The sequence below is a fragment of the Haliotis rubra genome, unplaced genomic scaffold, assembly GCF_003918875.1.
Source record: "Haliotis rubra isolate DU_JTF1 unplaced genomic scaffold, ASM391887v1 Scf163, whole genome shotgun sequence".
Lineage (NCBI taxonomy): Eukaryota > Metazoa > Mollusca > Gastropoda > Lepetellida > Haliotidae > Haliotis > Haliotis rubra.
Window position 1 is genome coordinate 1,368,806 of NW_025765592.1, and position 20,804 is coordinate 1,389,609.

The following is a 20,804-nucleotide window of genomic DNA, read 5'->3' on the forward strand; positions in this document are numbered from 1 at the left end:
TACCTTTGCCATAGCATCGGAGTGGGCCTAGTTCCACTGTATCTCCTTCTACCAATAGGATGTCCACATGGAATATTGGAACCATTCGAAAACCGAAGTCTGCTATGGCCCAATTGATTTTTTTTCCCTAGGATTCTGTGTTGGTAGTCCAGACACGTAGTCCAAGACCGTGACCCGTTTTCGAATGTGCGTACCAAGATCATTTGCAGTGGACGGTCGGCTAGGACCAAACAGCAGTCTATCTTTTCTGCGAGACGAAGCCACTACATAGCTGCTGGTTGTACAATGAATAGACCGTCGCCTGCTGGTGAAACTCGCTCCAACACGTCTTGCAAAACGTTTTCTGCTCCGTTGGTGGACATGTCGGTGTCTTGGCAGGCGTACAGTGACACTTCTATGCGAGTGCAACCTCGTTGTTGTACGTCTCGGTGGAGAAAGGTTTTGCGGAGGTACTCGTTTGGACAATCTACGTTGTCGGCAAGATGGCTGCCAATTGGTTCTCGGACTTTGTTGTACATCTTGGTGCACATCGTTTTGCCGGACTTTGTTGTCTCTACCCACGTGCAAACATGGTTGCCGACCGAGTGAGTGTTGTCCAGGATGGTGGGTTTTCCGCTTTCGATAGCTTCCACGAGATCGCCTTGTTCGACAAATCCATGTTGGCTTCAGAGGAATTGCACGAGCTGTTTGCGGCCGGAATAGTCTTGGGTGTAGTTGATGCTGTAGATCCCTAGTCTGTTGCCTTGTAGTTTTGTTTCTAGATTGGACAATTTCTCTTGGAGTTGGTCGATCTCGATTACAGAGATGTCCACTTTGGCCACGAAGACTGCAAAAGGGGGCTTCGTCGTCGGTTTGGGCTTTCCATGCTCGTAGCGATTTCTGCTGGGTTTCGCTTTTGATCTTTTGGATCGTGCTGGCAATAGCTTCTTCACTCGTCTTTTGCACCATGTGGAGAAGTGTCACATACATTTTGGTTGCTTCCGTATACTCTTTGTAGGTGGTGCGTAGTATCCAGTCATACTCTGGACGCTTCCCTTGTGCTGCACGATGTCTTTGCGAGATAGATAGCCAAACACGTAGAGGTCGTTGACAAAGGCTGGAAGACCGGAGAGTGGTTACAGGTGGGTTTCCCCCGAGATTTCCGGCGAGATAGTCTACCGTCAAGATATCGGAGACGAGGTTGTTGTCGTGCATTCTGTTACTGTTAGGTTTTGCTTGGAATAGCATTCTCACCAAGCATGATCCACAAAATTAATTCAAATTTACAGACTATGAGACCAAGGGTATCTCTGTCACCCCTTTGAAAAGCCCTTGGTATTAAAGGTCACTATCAGTGTAGTGCAAGTCACCTGTTATGTTAATTAATATCTTGTCATTACTATCTCTAGTTACAGAAGTAGGAGCAACACTTCAGAAAATGAGTGTACATGAAGTCAGTTCATTCATTTTGCAACAGATAATGTAGATCAATCGGATAACATGGATTAACCCATACCGATGACGTTTCAGTCAGTCAGGTGACTGTTTGCCAAGGTTACCGAGGTGTTGATGCGCTATAAGGGATGGGTTCATATGTCCTTTACCAAGCAATTTCTTCAGACTTGCTTGATGTCTTGAACTATTCATGTAGAATATAAAATGAATCATTAGATTGTACCATTCTCAGTATTGAGTTGTGTCACCTTAATGCCTATGATCAATCTGAGTCCCAGACTCAAAGCTGTATTTGCTCAACTTATGTTTGTGAGCGGTCAAGTACAATGTGAAGTACAATGTCGGTACACATTTGGACAATCCACATATATTAGGTTAACCAGAGTCAAGTGATCTACACAGATTCATATTCACGTGGACGTCAGCTGGTTGTATTTGACAGATAATATCTCACATAGGACACTGTAATGGATTTACTGTGAGAATTTGTCACCCATATGTTGACATGGAAGTTCCGTCATGCATGATGTGGCCGTGTGGTTCAATCGGTTCCATGAGGTTACAGCAGAAACGTATTGATGTGGATTTCAACCTTTAGCAATAAATTATACACTCTTATTGAGTAAACCTAAACCTAGTGTCATAGACAAATGCCTGGAGAGCAAAGGCACCACTTAGTTTCTTAATTGAACTCCTACTGGCCACTGCAAGTATACTACCATGGACAAAGTCAAACTGATTGCCAAGGAAACAATATATACACATTTCAACATCTCAAAATAGCACAGGGCTCAAGTTCATAACTTGATCTCTCTCTCTCTGTTCAAAGTTTATGGATGAATATGTGTTAGTTTTAGAGATATGGAATGACATTTCAATTATTAGAGACTTACCATGCGATGGACATACAAGCTGTCTACTATAGTACAATAAATGGACATCTATACTGTCAAATATGTGAGAACAGCTTCTCCATATTGATAGAAGATAGTTCTCATTCAGATAAATCTAAACTTTGAGACAAAAGAGGAACTAAATTGCCTGTTCCCAAAGTTGTGTTTATTTTACCCTTGAAAATAGAAAATATATGCTCTGAAAAGTCTTTTTTTCTATGGTTGTAATAAGATTTTATGACTTTTCCAGCCCATGTGTTAGTAGTTCCTTGTGTCCTCTTTGAAAATATACATATAAAAGTACATTTGAGGCTCAATATGAGATTTTTAAAATCATTCTCTCAAAATTTCAACTTTTCAATTCTTTACCCCATGATAGGATTTAGCATGCAATTATTTGACTTTTTTAACCTATGTATTAGTAGTTCATTGTGTTCTCTTTGAAAATATCCATAAAAAGTACATTTGTGTCTCAATATGAAATCTAGATAAATATTCCCTGAAAATTTCAATTTGTTTTAACTTTTTACTCAAAAATAGGACTAAACATGACTTTTCCAGACCACTTATTAGTAGAACCTTGAGTTCTTTATTAAACTATACATAAAAAGTACATTTGTGTCTCAGTATGGGATGTTAAAAATTATTCTCTGAAAATTTTAAATTTTCACTTTTTTACCCTAAACTAGGACTTTGCATAACGTTATTTGACTTTTGTAACCCATTTATTAGTAGTACCTTGTGTTCTCTTTGAAAATATATATAAAAATGTAAATGTGTGTCTCGATGTGAGATTTTAAAAATTATTCACTGAAAATTTAATTTTTCAACTTTTAACCCCCCAAAATAGGACTTAGCATCATATTTCAAGGGAGGACTTTTTAGTACTTACTAGTTATAACTAAAAAATGTTCGAAACACTGAAATCATTTCTGTACCAATTTTTTTTAGGTTTAGTCACATTTTGACTGGACTATTACTCCGAAAGTCAATTATCAGTTCATTTGTTTTTGTGACATTTAAGAGTACCGGTAAGTGGTTTTCTGCACACCAAGTCATGAAATTATTAATGTCCTCCTTATACAGTTCTTCAGAATCTGTGTCGTTCAGTTTGCCTACAATTGCTGCATCATCTGCGAACTTTACAGTTGAACAGGTTGAATGCTACATCAACAGATTTATCAAATAAGTCTTGTATATCATCTGATAGTAAACTATTTCTGAATTGCGACAGCAACTTGCTATTCCAAATAAATTTGTATGCTTCATGATCAGATTTAGATTTACCACTCATAGTCTTTGGCTGTACTAGTGGGTGATGCACATATAAATCCAGGGTTAACGGGAGGTGAGAAGACTCTGCTTTAGTTGGTATAGCAAAATCTAATACTTTGTCAAATAGATGTGCCAGAGAGTCTCCCAGTTGAGGCTATCTTATCTCCATCTTTATTCAAACAGTCAAGATCTGTAAATACATCATTTGCACAATGATCATTACTCCAAGTCTCTGTTAAACCAATGATATCAAACGTTTTGATAAAGTTAACAAAGTCGATGTCATGAAGATTCTGAGTAATACCTGAAATGTTCCAGAATATGACTTTTATGTTTTTACTACAGTCTTTCGCGTTGTTTACAGTGTCATTCTTGTCCTCTTGAAGTGTCCTACAATCACGCACACAGGATCGCACACTAGATCGCGCCCTAGATTGCACATTAGATCGGCCCGTGCCACACCCCTAATGCGATGGACCCCGATTCCCAGCATGGGAAGTAGATCTCAGTGGTCGCGACCTACCTGGGGTAGGGTTTTGTCCTCGGTCCTCGGGTGGGTCGACAAAACAATGATAATTAGGAGATAAACGTACTGTGTTTGGAAATTAGATGGATGTTAGACCGAATTGATAGTCTCTAAATTTCATTTGAAGCCGAACGCGTAGCGTGAGGTTTCAAATGATTAATTTAGAGAACACAGTATGTTTATCTCCATTCTACCATAACCGATTTAACATCGAACTTCCTCGTCCTGCGGAAGACACATTGTAATCCGGCATGGGACGAGAGGCGAATTGAACTCGTCTGTGAAGGGAGTGGTAGGTGCCGTTCGTATTTTTTATAACATTGCAACATAAAAAATATTCTGTCCAAAGAAAACAAACTACTGTTTATTCAATGCAATAATGTAAGACCTAAGAGCTTGGTTTTTATAATCATAACTCAACACAACCGAAACGAGCCTATTGTTTTGTGTGCCGCGTTACTGTACTCCCCTGGCCACACTAAAATGGAATCGTCTGACCTACTTATTTTCTTGAAGTAGACAGTAACGCAACAGTTTGAAATGGCGGACGAGCCAGTGTTTACATTTTGCGAAAGGTTGAAATTCAAAGTGACAGTGGAAAATACTTGACTGAATGTCAAACCTGAACCCTGCAGAATCAAGAATACATCCTTTTCTGATCGACCTATGACCTGTAACTCATCAAAGACTGTTGATTTTTATGACCGGCGAGTGTCGATCATGATTTCACGTACGTGCCTCCACCCCGGCATGCGACGAAAGAGTGCTTTGTGTACATGCGACTAACTTGGGATTCTTTGGAACATTGTTCTCATCATTTTGGACTGGATTGTGGCCAAGCTTTTCAAAGTGTACGAACATAGCAGTGACAGCCTTGCGGGGAAGGTGGCAGAGAGTGGAATTCTCGTGGTTCAATTTTTTGACATTTTGAACGATGCAACGGGACATGATGGAGTATGAGTGGCATACATTGTTTGTTTTGCCTGACCGTTATCTATCTTGCGAATTTCCCATTCTAAACGGAAACAAATATACCATTTACCAGGTAGGTAAATGTTTACGAACGTTTTGCCGCACAAATATGGATAGATAGGGATGTACTTTTACAAGGTTTTCTGATTTATATGTTAGATATTGTTTTTTATGTTTGGAGCTGTGTATTGTAATTGAGTTTGAATATTTTTATAATAGAAGATAATAATTATGATAGTGAGGTTCCCTAATAATTGCGGAGGAGAAATCGTATAACTGTATTTTTCGAGTTTTAATAAATGTTTCATCAGCATTTCCATCACGTCTGTTGTGTTGATATTAGTCATGTTGGTGGCCACGCTGAAGTAGTGCGGCAGTGTTGTATACGTGCGCAGTGAAGCGCAGTGAAATCAGACGCATTTTCAATCCAAATTGATACCTTCTGATTTTATTGATTGACCAATCAAATTCAAGCATTTCACGTAGCCATGGTAGAATTGGTGTTAATTACATCAAAGGACACCGGCAAGTCGGCCTGGTGCACCTATCTGCAGGTCCATTTGGTTCAAATGTCGGCTTGGCGGGATGCACACATGGGTGGTAAGGCTTCTGTGATGGTCTTGGCTTGAAGACAAACATCACTCCAACTCCCAGTTTGTAGTTGGTACCATTTTAATTATCACAAGAAAATCAACAGATGCCAGTTAGCACCAGCGACTCAACAAATTGGGTTTCACACTAGTAAGTGAGGACCTTGTTGACAACGGGGGAGTATCCCTTTGAATCCTAGAAAGATAATGTTAAGTAAAACTTTTCACTTTGCAAATTTGTTTTTGCTGTAAATTTGTATGTAGAGTTATGTATGCGTATTACTTTTGCAACAATGAGTTTAGTTAACACACGCCAAACTGCAATGACACTCATTGTTTCAAAAAAGGAATTACTACTCCCTTTTTGTCATCTATGTTTTATTGTATAAGCCCTACACCTGTGTAGTTGTCATTTGCTTGATGCAGTAAATGATTTTGTTAGAAGTTTTAAACTGGTGGTAACACTCACTTGCTTTAACTGACAAAGACCATATGAAATCTCACATATGAGGGTCTCAAGGATATATATAAATAGTGTTAACACTTTTGACATGTTCAGGCACAGGAGACTATCAACATCTGATTCATTAAACTTTAAAAATTTACTCACAGATTAATGGACACATCCACAAACACCACCTTAAAGCCAGCCTTAGTAGATCACATTTAACCAGTTTGTGATAATGCATCAATGGTGGTATCTTTAATGTGTTTATTGTCTGCATCAAATTGCTGCAGAGACAATCACCAACACATTACACATTCATTTTTGTTCTTAGTTTTATGCATTCTCTTCCCACAGAGGTTACGTGTCATGTCTTCCTACGAACCTCTGTTCTAATACGGCCCTTTCATGGTACGAGTCTTCAGGATTCGTGATCGGTTGCAATCAGATTTAGTTTTGCAATAAAAAAAAATAAAAAGTGATCATTCGCCTAGCCTGGGTAATTACCGTATGCTTCGGGAAAACTAGAACTGCTTCTCCTGCGCGATGCGCAAACGTTTCTTCTAGACAGAACTCAGTCATGTAATGGCGGATCAATGGCGTCTCCATCGCCTTCGTTGACAACGGACAAGCGTGCCTTTAAATGTCTTGTGTGTCACATGAACACAGAGAAGAGGGATATTTGTGGCCCCATTTTGCTTGCATTAGTCAAGTTGGATCCAAGTTGATGTAACACGTGTTCCAATTGGATAGAAAGAAGGGAGATAATTCATGTTTCAATTTTTTGCCGCTAGGGGATTTTACGAGGACCGGGAAATATGGCTGTGTTAGAACAGAGGTTCGTAGGATGATATGACAAGCGATCTCTGTGGGAAGAGAATGAGTTTTATGAAGAAAAGTGGATTCCTGCAGTGTGATAGGAAACTAAGTAGAACCCAAATACTGTTCAAATTATTGCAGAGCTAACAACATAGCATGAGTGTCTCAATGGTAGAATAATATGACAGCATTTCCTGTCAGGAATTGTCTGAAAAAAGCATGTCATGGCAGAAGACCAAAGAGATGACCCCTGTTAACAGATGGACATAAAGCTGCTTGTTTTGTTTGGTGTAGAGGATATCATAACTGAAACCTAGCATGGTGGAGGAAGATTCACTGGTGTGATGAAAGTATTTTTCTTCTGTATCTGGTTGATGGCTTAGCACTTGTGTGGCGTTGTAGAAACGTGGCGAACACACAGAGAAACATTCTGGTGCAGGTTCCATTTGTTGGTGGGTGTCTATTGTGTCCCCTGAGAAAGAATCTAGCCAATTTGAAACATACTCTTCAAAATGAGTGGAACAGACTGCCTGAAAGACAGTTACAGACAGTATCTGGTTGACTCAATGAGAAAAAAACCCTTCAGTCATTTGTCCTGGCGGATGTTAGCTGCACATACACAGGGACCTTGTTAGACAGGCAAGTGGCAAAATATCAAGGTTGACAACGACTGCGAAACTTGTTGTTTTCTTTGTTGCATTCAGGATATATATAAATCACCCTCCTCTCCATGTCACATTCCTGCTTGACAACAGTTCAAGAATCTATACCGAAACACTCACGAAATAATAGAAGTTTGTGCAATATTATAAGAAGCATATGTTACGAGAGTGTGTGGGTTGTGGGTCGCATTTCACGTCATTTATGTTCAATGGCAATAGTATTTTAGCGGCATGCCTTTTGGGATAGCGCTCCAGAGTTACCTCCCTTGACCGGTTGTTTATGTGTTGACTTCGTCATGTCGTGGAGTTTTCCTCAGATTTCGGGAAAGTTCTGAGAGAATAATGATACAGCCACGTTTTGCTCGAATGTTCAAGAATCTGTGCCAGTAAAAAGAAAGGCTGGTTGTTGTGTTGTGCGACACAGAATCACACACGGACGGACACACAGAATTACACGGGTGTTTTCATGTCACTGGAGTTGTATACCATCGTTGTTTGCCTTCGTCAACATAGTCTGACCCAGATGATTATTGTTCGACTCTGGCAGATGATTATTGTTCGACTCACATGAGTTCTTTTAGGTCTCCGGGTTATACCAAGATTTCTGGCCAAAAGGGCTTTTCCCCGGGTAAGACTTCAGGACATGCAGGTTACAATGGTGTTAGAACAGGGTCAAACTCTTCTGACAAGCAGTCACAGTCTTTTCAGTCTAAGCCTAAGACTACCAGTGGTTCTGATCCTGTTTGTGCATATTGTAAGAAGCCAGGTCATTTGATTTCTGCATGTTACAAACTCCAGTTTAAAAATCAGGCTGCAGGTTCCCCAAATGCTTTTTTGTCTATCGCACCTAAGCCTTTCTTTCCAGGTGGTTCTGAGGAGAGTTTTTTTGTGAGAGTAAGTCCTCAGATTCTGTAGTTCGGAAGGAGTTTTTGCCCTTTGTTTCTAAGGGTTCTGTGTCGCTTATGGGAGATAATTCTACACCACGCGGCCCATTATTATTTTGAGGGATACTGGAGCTCTTCAATCTCTGATTTAAAGGATATTTTGCCTTTTTCTGCTCCTCTCCATTTTGTGAGTTTGGCTTCAGATCTGATTTCTGGTGAGGTGAGAGTTGGTGTTCTTGACTCTCTCCCAGATTCGGGTGTCGATTTGTTGATCGGTAATGATCTTTATGGGGGCCAAGGTTGGTGCTGATCCCATTGTCACTGATTCTCCGGAGAGTTCAGTTAGTACAGAAAAGTTGGAGGATGAATTTCCGGGTATTTTTCTTTCTTGTGCAGTCACTCGTTCAATGTCGAAAGGCATTTCTTCCAAGACTTCTTTGCCGAATGATACCATTTATGATTTGTCAGATACTTTCATGGCTCATTCTTTTTGTGAGGTAGAGGGTGGTGACTTATCTTCAAAGAGTAGTAACTCTTCAGGTCTTCTTGATAAGTCTGATGGTTTGTCAGGTTTGTGATCACATTCTTTCCAGAGAGCAGCTTATTAGTGCGCAGGGTGAGGATGTTGAATTGCAGAAGTTGGCTGGTAAGGCTGTTTCTTTTGAGGAGGTTAGTAAGGTTCCAGTTTGTTATTACTTCAAGGATGGTGTTCTGATGAGGAAATATAGGTCGCCGGATGTTCCTGTGGAGGATGAATGGAAATTGTATCATCAAATTGTGGTACCGAAATTATTTTGAAAGCATGTACTTTCATTGGCACATGAAAGTCCCATGGCAGGTCATCTGGGTGTAAACAAAACTTGCAAGAAAATTTTGGCACATTTCTTTTGTCCAGTTTGAGACAAGATGTGGCTGAATTTTGCAAAACCTGTCCTGCATGCCAAATTGTTGGAAAACCAAAATCAGAAAATGCCTACCTATACCGGCTTTTGAGGAACCTTTCCGTAGTGTTAATATTGATTGTGTTGGTCCACTACCTAAGACAAAGTCTGGTAATCAGTATCTTCTCACTATTATGCAAGTGAGTGAGTTAAAATTTAACGTCACACCAGCAATATTTCAGCCATATCGTGACGAGAACATATTTGACATCTCACTATTATGTTTGCCTCTACCAGATTTCCTGAAGCAATTCCACTTCGTAGGATTGTTGCTCCTATGATTGTGAAGTTGGTTTGCCAGATGTTGTTCAGTCTGATCAGGGCTCAAATTTGATGTCTAAGGTGTTTCAACAATCTATGTACCAGTTGGGTATTAAGCAAGTTAAGTCTAGTGCTTATCATCCGGAGTCACAGGGAGCTTTAGAGAGGTTTCATCAAACTTTGAAGAATATGATCAAGACTTATTGTTTTGAGACAGAGAAAGATTGGGATGAGGGTGTGCATTTGTTGTTGTTTGCTGTCAGTTCAGGAAAGTTTGGGGTTTAGCCCCTTTGGGCTTGTATTTGGTCACAGTGTGCGCGGGCCACTAAAACATTTAAAAGATCAATGGCTCAATCACAATCCTGAGATCAATCTTTTAGACTATGTGTCTACATTTCGGGACAGACTCTCAAAAGCAAGTGAGTTGGCCAGACAAAACTTGACAATTTCACGAGAAAAAATGAAACAAACTTAAGACAGAAAGTCAAAAGAGAGAAGTTTTATTCATGGTGAGAAAGTGTAAGTCTTACTTCCCATTCCTGGTCAACCACTGAGAGCTAGATATCAAGGTCTATATGTTGCTGACAAAAAGGTTAGCGACATAGACTATGTCGTCCTGACTCCTGGCCGTCGTAAACAAAAGAGATTGTGTCATGTAAACATGATTAAAGGTCACATGCAACAAAAAAATCAAACATAATTAAAACACAATTATCACTTATTCATGACATATAATATACATTGCTGGTTATGAAAAAACATATAAACAAAATTATAAGCGTACAATCGCAAATCAAAAGTGCAATATTGTGTACTTGGGTTTACTTCCCAAGAAACGAAGCAGCCGGGATACCGAACCCAGTCAGAGCGGGTGGGTGTGCACTCAAGTGTAACGGCTGGCTCAATCGCAGATGCCTTCACGGCTCATTGTGTGTGTACATATAGAGATGTTGGGTTTTGTAAATACATGCTCATTTTTTGTGTATAACATTTTACAATCAACAGACATCATAACATGTCATGTGTTCAAGTATCACACCTGCCTGTCTGTGTAATTACATAATGTGACAGAGACCGGGCCATAAATCAATGCATTTTGTTTATGGTGTATAGCCTGATTGGTGTTAAGTTCAAATTGCATGTGGTCAGTGATAGCAACTGTGTATTGAATATTGTCATTAGCAGACAGGCAGGCAGACACACAGGTGTCAATAAAACAAGACATTGAGTTTTGTCTGAGACAGCGACATATCTATATCACAGTTAGAAATTGTGTCAACGCTAAATAATGACATTGCTTTTAAGTATCGAACTGAGAAAGTGACTCGGTAAGAAGAACGTGTGGTGAAATAGACAAATGAAATTATATAAACAGTTAATTTACTGTCATAACATATAAAAAGCTCACGCCTGTGAGATATCAACAAAACATTAGAAAAATAGCTCACACCAAAGCCTTCACTGAGTATTCACCGGACAACCCGCTTCCAAGCTGCGCGAACCTATTTCACTGCGCACGTGCTATGAGCGCAGCCCAGCTGTTGAAACCAGTTTTCCCCCGATTTCGCACATGTTTTTTCATTATTTTCACGTTAAGTTGAATTTATTTTTTACGATTTGTTTCGGTAAGTCCATACGGAAAGGTATCAGAATCTGCAAAGTTGTGTTTTACGTTGCATGTGACCTTTAAGAAATATCATGACAGGTTAGAAGCCAAACAGATCAATTGTATTGCCACACTCTCTCCTGTTACTGGACCTCTCTTCTTCTATGACCATGTGTGGAAATGTGCTGTAGGCTAAGTTGAATCAAAAGTTACCTGGCCTCTGACCCCCCGACCTCTGCCCCCACTCCGATAGCAGTGCCTGTCAATCATCTCAATAAGTGTGCAGATCGCTCAGATGATCACGTGACGGTCTGTGCCTGTCATTCTCTTTCTTGTCGCTACACCGAGTGGACATGTGTTGTTCTCTCAGTTAGACATTATTTGATTGTCAAAATGGGAAATAAATGGAATCAAAGTTCTTCTAAGAAACGCAAACACTGTGATCAGTGCAACAGCAACTTTTCCACTGCTTCCACACGCTTTGTGTGTGGATTGTATAGGCTGTTGTAGTTGGTCACATCGGTGTTCTGTTTGTTCACACTTGAATGATGATGATTTTTCTGAATATCGACGGGTTGCATCTAGACGTAGATCGGACAGAGATTGGCGTACAACTGCTGAAGGTCCTTAAACTTTTAAGCGTGCTATATCGTAACGCCGTTCGAAGAGAGCAATTCTTTGATCTAAATCAGTGTCCCCGGGTGTAGATTTTTTAGAAGTGACCTGCGACTCCTACTTTAGCGAGTATCTCCGTCGTTTCTTTCGTCATCAAACGTCTAGTCCCATCTCCAGACAACTTTTCTCTCCTCCGAGAGTGGTAGTGCTAACAACTTCTGCAGCACAGTCTCGGCCTTCTAACTTGGTGACGATTTCACAGACTCCTAGTTTACCTCAGTGGTTGTTTCCAATGCACCGCTTTGGTTGAGTGCTCCACGCCACTCTGTTATGGTGTGTGTGCTTGTTGAAACGTTCACTCTCATGCCGCGAGTGCAGTCATTTCGGCGCTTTCAACCACATGGATCAGTTCGTCAGGCATGACGATAGTATCCAGTGCGGCGCTTTCACAGTGTATGACATAAGCCAAAAGTCCAGCCAGACATCAGGGCTGGTAACTTCAAAATGTTACCAGCCCAAAATGGATTTAACCAGGCCAAATATGGTGAATTTACTCAGATGTATGGAACATCTGAAGCTTTTACCAGACCGTCAGGCTGGCTAGCTGTAAATGTAGACCGTCCGTCAGAAATCTAGACTGTCTCGGGCGGTCGGACGGGCCTTTTTTTTTCATACAGTGGCTTGTAACACCTTTCCCGTACCTTGCACCACCTGTCTATGCTCCACCGCTTAGTTCCAGGGCGCCGCTTACTACTAGAGCAGCACTTGTTGTCCATTCATCACTTTGTTTGTACCAATGCGTCGCTCTCGCTAGACGAGACCAGTGCATCGTTTCACTTCAGTTCACCGCTTGTTCGGTCCAACTCATTAGACTGATGCGCCGCATTCGATTGGATCAACACTTTAGCCGAGTGTGCCTTTTCGATTAGATCCATGCTTCAGACCAGTGGTTTCGATTGGAACAACGATTCAACCTAGTGAATTTTTGTTTGATCAGAACGCCTTTTCAGTCCAGTACACCATTATTGTATGGTACAACGTTTTAGATGAGTGCATCGGTCTCGATTGTCTCAGCGCTTTAGATCCTGATCGTCGAACCATACCAGTTCGCCGCTCCTACAGTATTCACCGATCCGAATGTATTCGCTGTACTGTCAGCAGTCGCCGAATCATCTGGTTACCTCAATGCGCCTACTGTCATCATGACTTTGTTTGCTAGTTCGCACACTACGGTACCTACAGTGTTTTTCTTCTGCTGCGAGTTTACCTTTAACACTTCTTCAAACTTTGGTGTTGATACCTCATTTCTACAGTTTTTACTGGTGCTCAGCTTGACTTTGGGGTTAGCTTCCTGATTCTGCGGTGTCTATGTACGGACAGTGCGTTCACTCCAATGCGGTGCTTTCATTCTGTTCGGCGCTTCAGAGAGTACCTTGGGTTTTTGATTGGCTTGTCTCTACACACTAGGTCAATGCACTGTTTTCAGTCCAGTGCGACGCTTTGCTCCAATGCGCCGCTTTCATTCACTTCCTTGTTATCTACTAGTGCGTTGATCGTATCCAGTGTGCCGTTTTACTCCAGTGCGCTGCTCTCTAAGTATCAACGCTTCCATCCAGTGCATCGTTTCTGCTGGTTGTATAGAGGTAGTAGTTATGTCAGTAGCGCAGGCCTCTACTTTACGATGGCGATTGACAATCCCGGATCTTTAAGATTCCTCCATCATCTACCTTCCGATCTTCACCTTCAATGAATGATTCGATTCAACGACTCTACCCTTCATCGTAGATGTCAGCTCTACAACCACCCGGTTTGACATATCTGTCCAGAAACTGGTTGATGTTAAAGGAATGATGATGAGGATGACGAAACAGGCCACGATTACACCCAGCGATACATCATAACGCTGCTTCGAGTAGTCTGTAGTAACCAGACTCAGTGAAGTGTCGTATAATATTCCTGAATATCAAGTTGGCCTAGTATCCACAGTTTCTGCGTGTGGTATCAATGTTTGGTCAAGTAGCGAGCGTCCCTTAACACGGATGTTAGGGGTTGGGACTCGCCTGGTTAACCGAAGACCGTGGTGTCCGTCTTTTTGTCACTACTGCATGTGGGAAGCGTTTGCAATGGCGGACTACGTATTGTTTGTTTACCGGAGATTTTTTGATAATTAGAGTGATTATGGAGTGCCCTGACAGACCGGTCTTGGTCCTACGAAGCGGATAACTATCCCAGCCTTTAATTGCCAGTGATGATGGACAGTGCCATTCCTGGTAAGAGTGATTATGTCGAGTTTCGTCAGTCAGCCGGGAGAAACAGTTTACCGAGGGTGCCAGACAGAATCGCCATGATGCTTTCACTTTGGCTGGGTTTACTCGGTTCTTAGCTTAAGGCCTCAGTTCAGAGGTCACTGCAGCTATGTCCAGACTCTTCGTAGGCATCGATGTTACTACCTTCGTCTCCTTTACGAACGTTCCTGGGGTCACTGGTCTTTTTTACCTCTGCTATTCCATCAACTTTACGAATGTTCCGGTAGATTGACGATCCCATTCATCGCATCTACTAACTTTCTCACTCCATCTGGTGGACCAACACTTCAATAGGCAAACTATACCATACGTTCCTACGATCACTGTTTATACGGCCTTCATCACTCTGTGTACAATGTGTACGTTCCTGTAGGTTGACTGACATCTCCATGCCACGAACCTCCTACATTCAGCACTTCTTCAGTGCTGTCATGGTAGCATGGCTACTCGAACGTATCCTATCTCAGGAGAGATTTTTTGCTTCAGTGGCAATAGTTGCTAGGCCTTCTGACGTCAGCTTAAGCCCAAACGTACAGAAGCCATCTCTAACTTCAACAGATACTGAGATTCTACGCTCGTATCTCGAGGTTGATAACTGAACCCAAAGGAATTGTTTCGCCTTCCTGAACCACTTCATCCAGTCATTCAGGGTGGCCCGACGAATGGAAGGTATGCGCTGGAGTTTTTTCTTGGTACCCCCTGGCACTCTCGCAACTCAGGACTCTTTGCCAGTGGCAAGAACTTCTGGGTCTTTTGACGTCAGCTCAAGCTTTGACTTTCAGGGGATAGCTTCAACTACGGCCTTTCCATTTTTTTTCTGGGTCAGCACATCAGGATTGGCGTCCCTCACGCATTGATCTCTCTTCCTCCAGCGCTCCATCTCCATCTCCAGTGGTGGTTGGATGGGTTGAATATTTACAGTGGAGTCTCTTTAAGACCGTTTGCTCCAGTACATCGCCTGTACGTAGTCACTTTTCTACACGGGTGGGGAGCTCACTTTCTCGATCAGCAAGTGGCAGGGTTGTGGTCTCCCGCAGACTGCCCATGCCACATCAACGTTTGGAGCTCAGGGCAGTGATTCTCTGGGATCACTCATTGGCATCACCTGTTACAATCAACCAAGCTTTTGTTTCCATCGGACTATGCTGCAATCGTATGGCACATCAATCGAATGGGATCAACGGGGGTCTCCTCAGCTTCTTTAGTCGACACAACAGTATTTTCCACTTAGTGGACTCTTTCAACATCACGGTCCAGGCCAATCACATCCCAGGGTTGAAGTACGTCATTGCAGATTCTTTGTCCCGTCCGGTTAGACCATACCCGATGAGGTGGAAACTGCATCCACAGGTGTTCCAGACTTTGTGCCTTCCAATGTCTAACCTGACAGTGGATCTGATTGCTACCCGCTTCCACCACCTGCTTCCGTGTCCCTGATCCTGGATCCTTTGGCCTGGGAACACGATGTTCTAGCCATTCCCTGGGATGACTTGAACCCATATGCGTTTCCACCAGTGGCGCTACTTCCACGCATACTGCTCAAGTTACGCACGACGCAGCGGTTGACACTGATTTTGGGTCGCACCGTTTTGGCTAGTTAGTTTGTTCCTAACCTGCAAGACTTGACCGACCCCTTCCAGTACCACTTCCCGTCACGCCGATCTTATGGTTCATCTTCACTCCGATCAGCTGCATGGTCTCCACTCACACTTAATTTTCACGCCTGGTGCCTTTACTTGAATTGCTAACTGCAAAGGGATATTCAAAGCGAGTGGCTGCGGCGATTACCACGGGCGCATTGAACTTCTACCAGGCCACTCTGTGATGACTATGGAAGTATTTTTAAATGTACTGCTAGACGATGGGTATTATATGTCCCACTACAGCATCGCCGCAGATGGTCGCGGAGTACCTCCAGCATCCTTGAACTTTCAAGGAATTGACGGGTTCCACCTTGTCTACATACCTGGCCATGCATAACACAGTTATTGCGCCGGTTACGGGTGCGAAGGTTTCAACTGTCCCTGAGCTCCAGTCTCTCCTTAGATCTTACAAATTGCTGATCAATCCCGGAAGTTCTGGCCACCAGCCTTGGACCTCATCATCTCATGTCAGAGGAGTATGAACCTCTGGCAGAGAAGGCTTTCAAGCATGTCACGTTTAAGTCTTTCTTCCTCCTGGCTCTTGCGACTGCTGCCTGCATCTCCGAGCTTCACGCACTGGATGTCTCCCGGTTGCGTTTCGAGAGGACCAGACATGTCAAAGCCCTCCCTGGTTGAAGTGGGATCTCTTCGCTGAAACCAGTTGCCTGGACAACCGGACAGACTATTCGCCTTCCTGCCGCTGTCTTCTGTTTTGGGCCCTGACGTCATCGAGAATCTTTCCCTATGTCCTGTCCGGAATTTACGGGTCCTTTAACTTCCTCCATGGACCGTCGTAGGTTACGCAAGAGACTGTTTATTTCTCTGTCATCTGCCTCATCTACAGAAGTCTCTTGTACCACACTGACCTTTGGGATGCGATCTACCATCCTTCATGCCTACGTCTGTGTTGACCTTCCTCTTCCTACTACGGCCAACCCTCATGAGACAAGAGCCTTGACCTCGAGTTGGACTCGGTCTTTGTCTCACCCTACCTCAGGGGACTGTCTGTCACTGACATGGAAGGTCTTCACCATCTGGGTCCATTGGTTCTGGCGTAGCAGTTGTCGTTGGCTCTCAAACCCAGATAAGATTAGTTCCTACCTTCGTGTAGGTTTTGCATTCTCTATATCATGAAAGATATCGGTCCTATCTTTCTTATTGGTATGGATTATATTGGGCATAGACCACCTCACTTAGGGTACTAGGGCGTGTCTGCACTGTCATAGTTATGACTCTATAGACTGAGAGGCCAGTCTTGTGCTACATGCAGAGGTGGTCGACACTCCTCTTACTGACCTCTACTCTGTGAGCAATTACGGCAGTAGACTAACAACTAGTCTCTGAAATGAACATATTTTACTGAAAAAAGTTCATAGTAAAAAAAAAAATATATATAATGAAAAGGAGCCCGAGACTTTCTTCATTTTCTGAGCTGAGGAAATCTAGACGCCACATTTTCAGTGAAGTGTTGAGGGTCTTACGAGACTACTATTACGGGCCAGTGAAGTGTTGATTTCCGATCACCTGCGTGGTTTTTGAAGCGTTCCGCTCCTAAGTCCTTTCTCACCTTTGGTAAGTTAGGGGTATTGGTACTGAACGTTAAACTAGTTGAGCAACCGGGCTATTCCCTCTTTCACCGCCTTCCAGCGTGTCTTTGGGGGGTAGTTTCGAAGCAGGGACTGGCCAGCTTAAGGTCCTCAACTTTAATTCACTGGGGTCACCTGATAAATCGCGGGGCTGCGGGGCTTACTTGCCAAACTGCGTCCTTTTGCTTGTCAAAAGTTGCGGCTGAAAACCACATTAATTCGGGATCGCCCACTCCCTAGAGTTTTTGTGCTGTGTAAGCCAAGAGGTTATCTGAAGCAACCCATCACAAGTTTGGAGTTTGCATATCAGTAGTTGGTGCTTTCTCCTGGCCTCCTTGGGTCTTGCGTCTTCACAGTTGTGAGTATTGACGGTAATCTGCGGCCCTCCTGCCAAACGTGGGATTATGCATACCGTGAGATAGGATGAATTTAAAAATTTAAAAATGTTACTATAAATTGTATATTTATATACTTATCTTATCTCACACGATGGATACCCACCCTACCTGCCCCACATCACAGATTACTGGAAGCTCCAAGACGAGAATGACAGGCACAGACAGTCACTTGATCATCTGAGCGATCTGCACACTTATTGAGATGATTGACAGGTACTGCTATCGGAGTGGGGGCAGAGGTCGGGGAGTCAGAGGCTAGGTAACTTTTGATTCAAGTTGAAGGGCTTCTGGCAGATTCCACTCACAGACCATGCAAAGAAGATATCGGCATTCGCTACACCAGATGGACTGTATCAATATAAAGTGATGCCGTTTGGTCTGATGGACGCACCAGCGACGTTCCAGAGACTTGTCAACAATGTCACTTCTGGTCTTGATAGTGTGGAGGCTTACATGGATGATATCATCAATTATGACATGGAGTTGGAAGACCATCTGAAAAGAACTCGTGCTTTCTTCGAAAAGCAAAATTGAATGTGAATATTGCAAAGTGTGAATTTGGGAAGGCACAAGTTGAATTTTTAGGGCACGGCCAGGTACAGCCAGTTCATGCTAAGGTTGAAGCCATTGTACATTTTCCAGTACCTCAGTCTAAGAGAGAACTCATGAGATTCTTGGGTATGTCATTTTGTCAAAATTTCTCAGATGTTGTATCACCACTTACCAACCCTTTGGGGAAAAAGGTAAAATTCCAGTGGGAAAGCAGTTGTCAGACTGCATTTGAAAAAGTCAAAGCCATACTCATGCATTCACCAGTATTGCAGGCACCAAATTGATGCAATTGATGTAGGTGCAGGTGCTGTCCTGATTCAAGAGGATGATTCAGGAATTGAACATCCAGTTTGTTATTTTTCCAAGAAGTTTGATAAGCATCAAAGAAATTATTCTACCATTGAGAAAGAGACATTAGGTCTTTTGCTAGCTTTGCAGCATTTTGAAGTGTACCTAGGTACCACTACTTTGCCAATTGAAGTGTTTACTGATCATAATCCCTTGACTTTTCTTCATAAAATGAAGAACAAGAATCAAAGACTTATGAGGTGGAGTTTGACCTTGCAAGGGTTCAATCTTCTGATTAGACACATTAAAGGCAAAGACAATGTTTGTGCTGATGCACTTTCCAGGCTGTAAATGTGTAATGACTTGATGATGCTGTATGTTTGAATCTGCATTATATCATAGTAATGCTGCAAGATGTTTCTCATGTTATTCATATTATTACATGTCATCTTATTATGTTAGTATTTTGCTATGATTGTAACAGAAAGTTTCTGTGATACTTTCTTTCCTTAAGGGGGAGAGTGTTACGAGTGTGTGTTTTTTGTAAGTTGTAATAACATTGGTTAGGTGATAGTTATTATGAGTCACAATGTTTAAAGTTTTGAGTGTGGGTTGTGGGTCACATTTTGCGTCATATATGTTCAATGGCAATAGTATTTTAGCGGCACGCCTTTTGGGATAGTGCTCCAGAATTACCTCCCTTGACTGGTTGTTTATGTGTTGACTTTGTCATGTCGTGGAGTTTTCCACAGATTTCGGAAAAGTTCTGAGAGAAAAATGATACAGCCACGTTTTGCTCGAATGTTCAAGAATCTGTGCCAGTATATATAAAGGCTGGTTGTTGTGTTGTGCAACACAGAATCACACATGGACTGACACACGGAATTACACAGGACTTTTCATGTCACTGGAGTTGCCTACCATCGTTGTTTGCCTTCGTCAACATAGTCTGACCCAGACACTTCATGTCTGACTGCTCTCATTTGTAAACAAGCTTCATTTAGAATATCTGATCTCACTGTAATTACCAAGGCTCATGGCGAGTTGATATTTTATATTTGTGACTCAAAACTTTAGATTTGGGACTCAATTGCATTGTACTAGAAATCTGTATTGTGATTCATTGTATCTTGCTCATTGTTTGCTCAATATATTATTAAATTATTATTATTAGACTTGTCTGTGTTATATTTTGCTGGTTCAAAGGGGCTTCTTAAACCTTTTGTCACGGCAATTTATTAACCGTAACACATATCAAAGATAAGATGTTCTGATTTTTTTTATGCTAGGTACTGAATATCAAATTCAAGCTGATGATGTCTGGTGGTTGGGGAAAACGTGCAGCAAGTCGTATTGATCGAAAACAGTTTGAACAGGATGATCTGCTTAAATCCCTTGGGAGCCAGTTCAATGTTGACTTCTCTGGATATGACCAGTGGCAAAGACGATCTAAGGTGGTGCAACCAGTTCAAAGGCCACCAGCAACTAAAGGTACAGTAAGTCCAAAAGAACTTTTTTAAATAAAAGTACTTAAAAAACAAAACAATTTTTTTTCACTATTTCATAAAATGAGTGAGGTGAGTGCTTCAAGTTGGTGTTGTTGACAAAGAGCGATGAGTTACATGTGTACAGGATGTTAGTTGCTGAAAGCTTTTGTATCCCGCTAATCAACATATATCAATATATCTCTGTTTTTATTGCAAGAAGAATTCAGTGGAATAACTGTGTGTGACATGAAATGTGATAATGTCCCACTCCTGAACATTTGAGAAAAAAGGTAAGTTTCTGTGCAAAAAAGAGTTACTGGCCTTAAAAGTACATGTGGACAGGTTTTCATAAAACAGGGAGAAAACATTGATGCAATAACTGGAGAACAGTTTGTGCTGCTTTTTTGGAAAATGTTTTTTGCAGCTGATTTCTATTTCAGGAGTATTTTGTAAGATAATTACAAATGGTAATGGAAATCTCTTCATACTCAAGAATGCCTATCATTATGGGAAATACCACTAAAATTGTAAATCATGGTGATGCTTTCTTGTAAATTTCACATTGACCAAGTTTGTTTTAAAATGATACAATGTAGGTTTTTCTTGCACACAACACACACC

General features: G+C 41.9%; 1 protein-coding gene across 4 annotated transcripts in view; it reads left to right on the forward strand.

The window, feature by feature from the left end:
- The window catches only part of LOC124271753 (uncharacterized protein C20orf96-like), a 167,948-nt gene that overhangs the window by 16,199 nt on the left and 130,945 nt on the right, over positions 1 to 20,804 (forward strand). For all 4 annotated transcript variants that reach the window (XM_046706918.1, XM_046706920.1, XM_046706917.1 and 1 more), the window contains one exon: positions 19,986 to 20,187. In XM_046706918.1, coding sequence (XP_046562874.1) covers positions 19,986 to 20,187 — 202 coding nt within the window. The remainder of the gene's footprint in view (positions 1 to 19,985; positions 20,188 to 20,804) is intronic.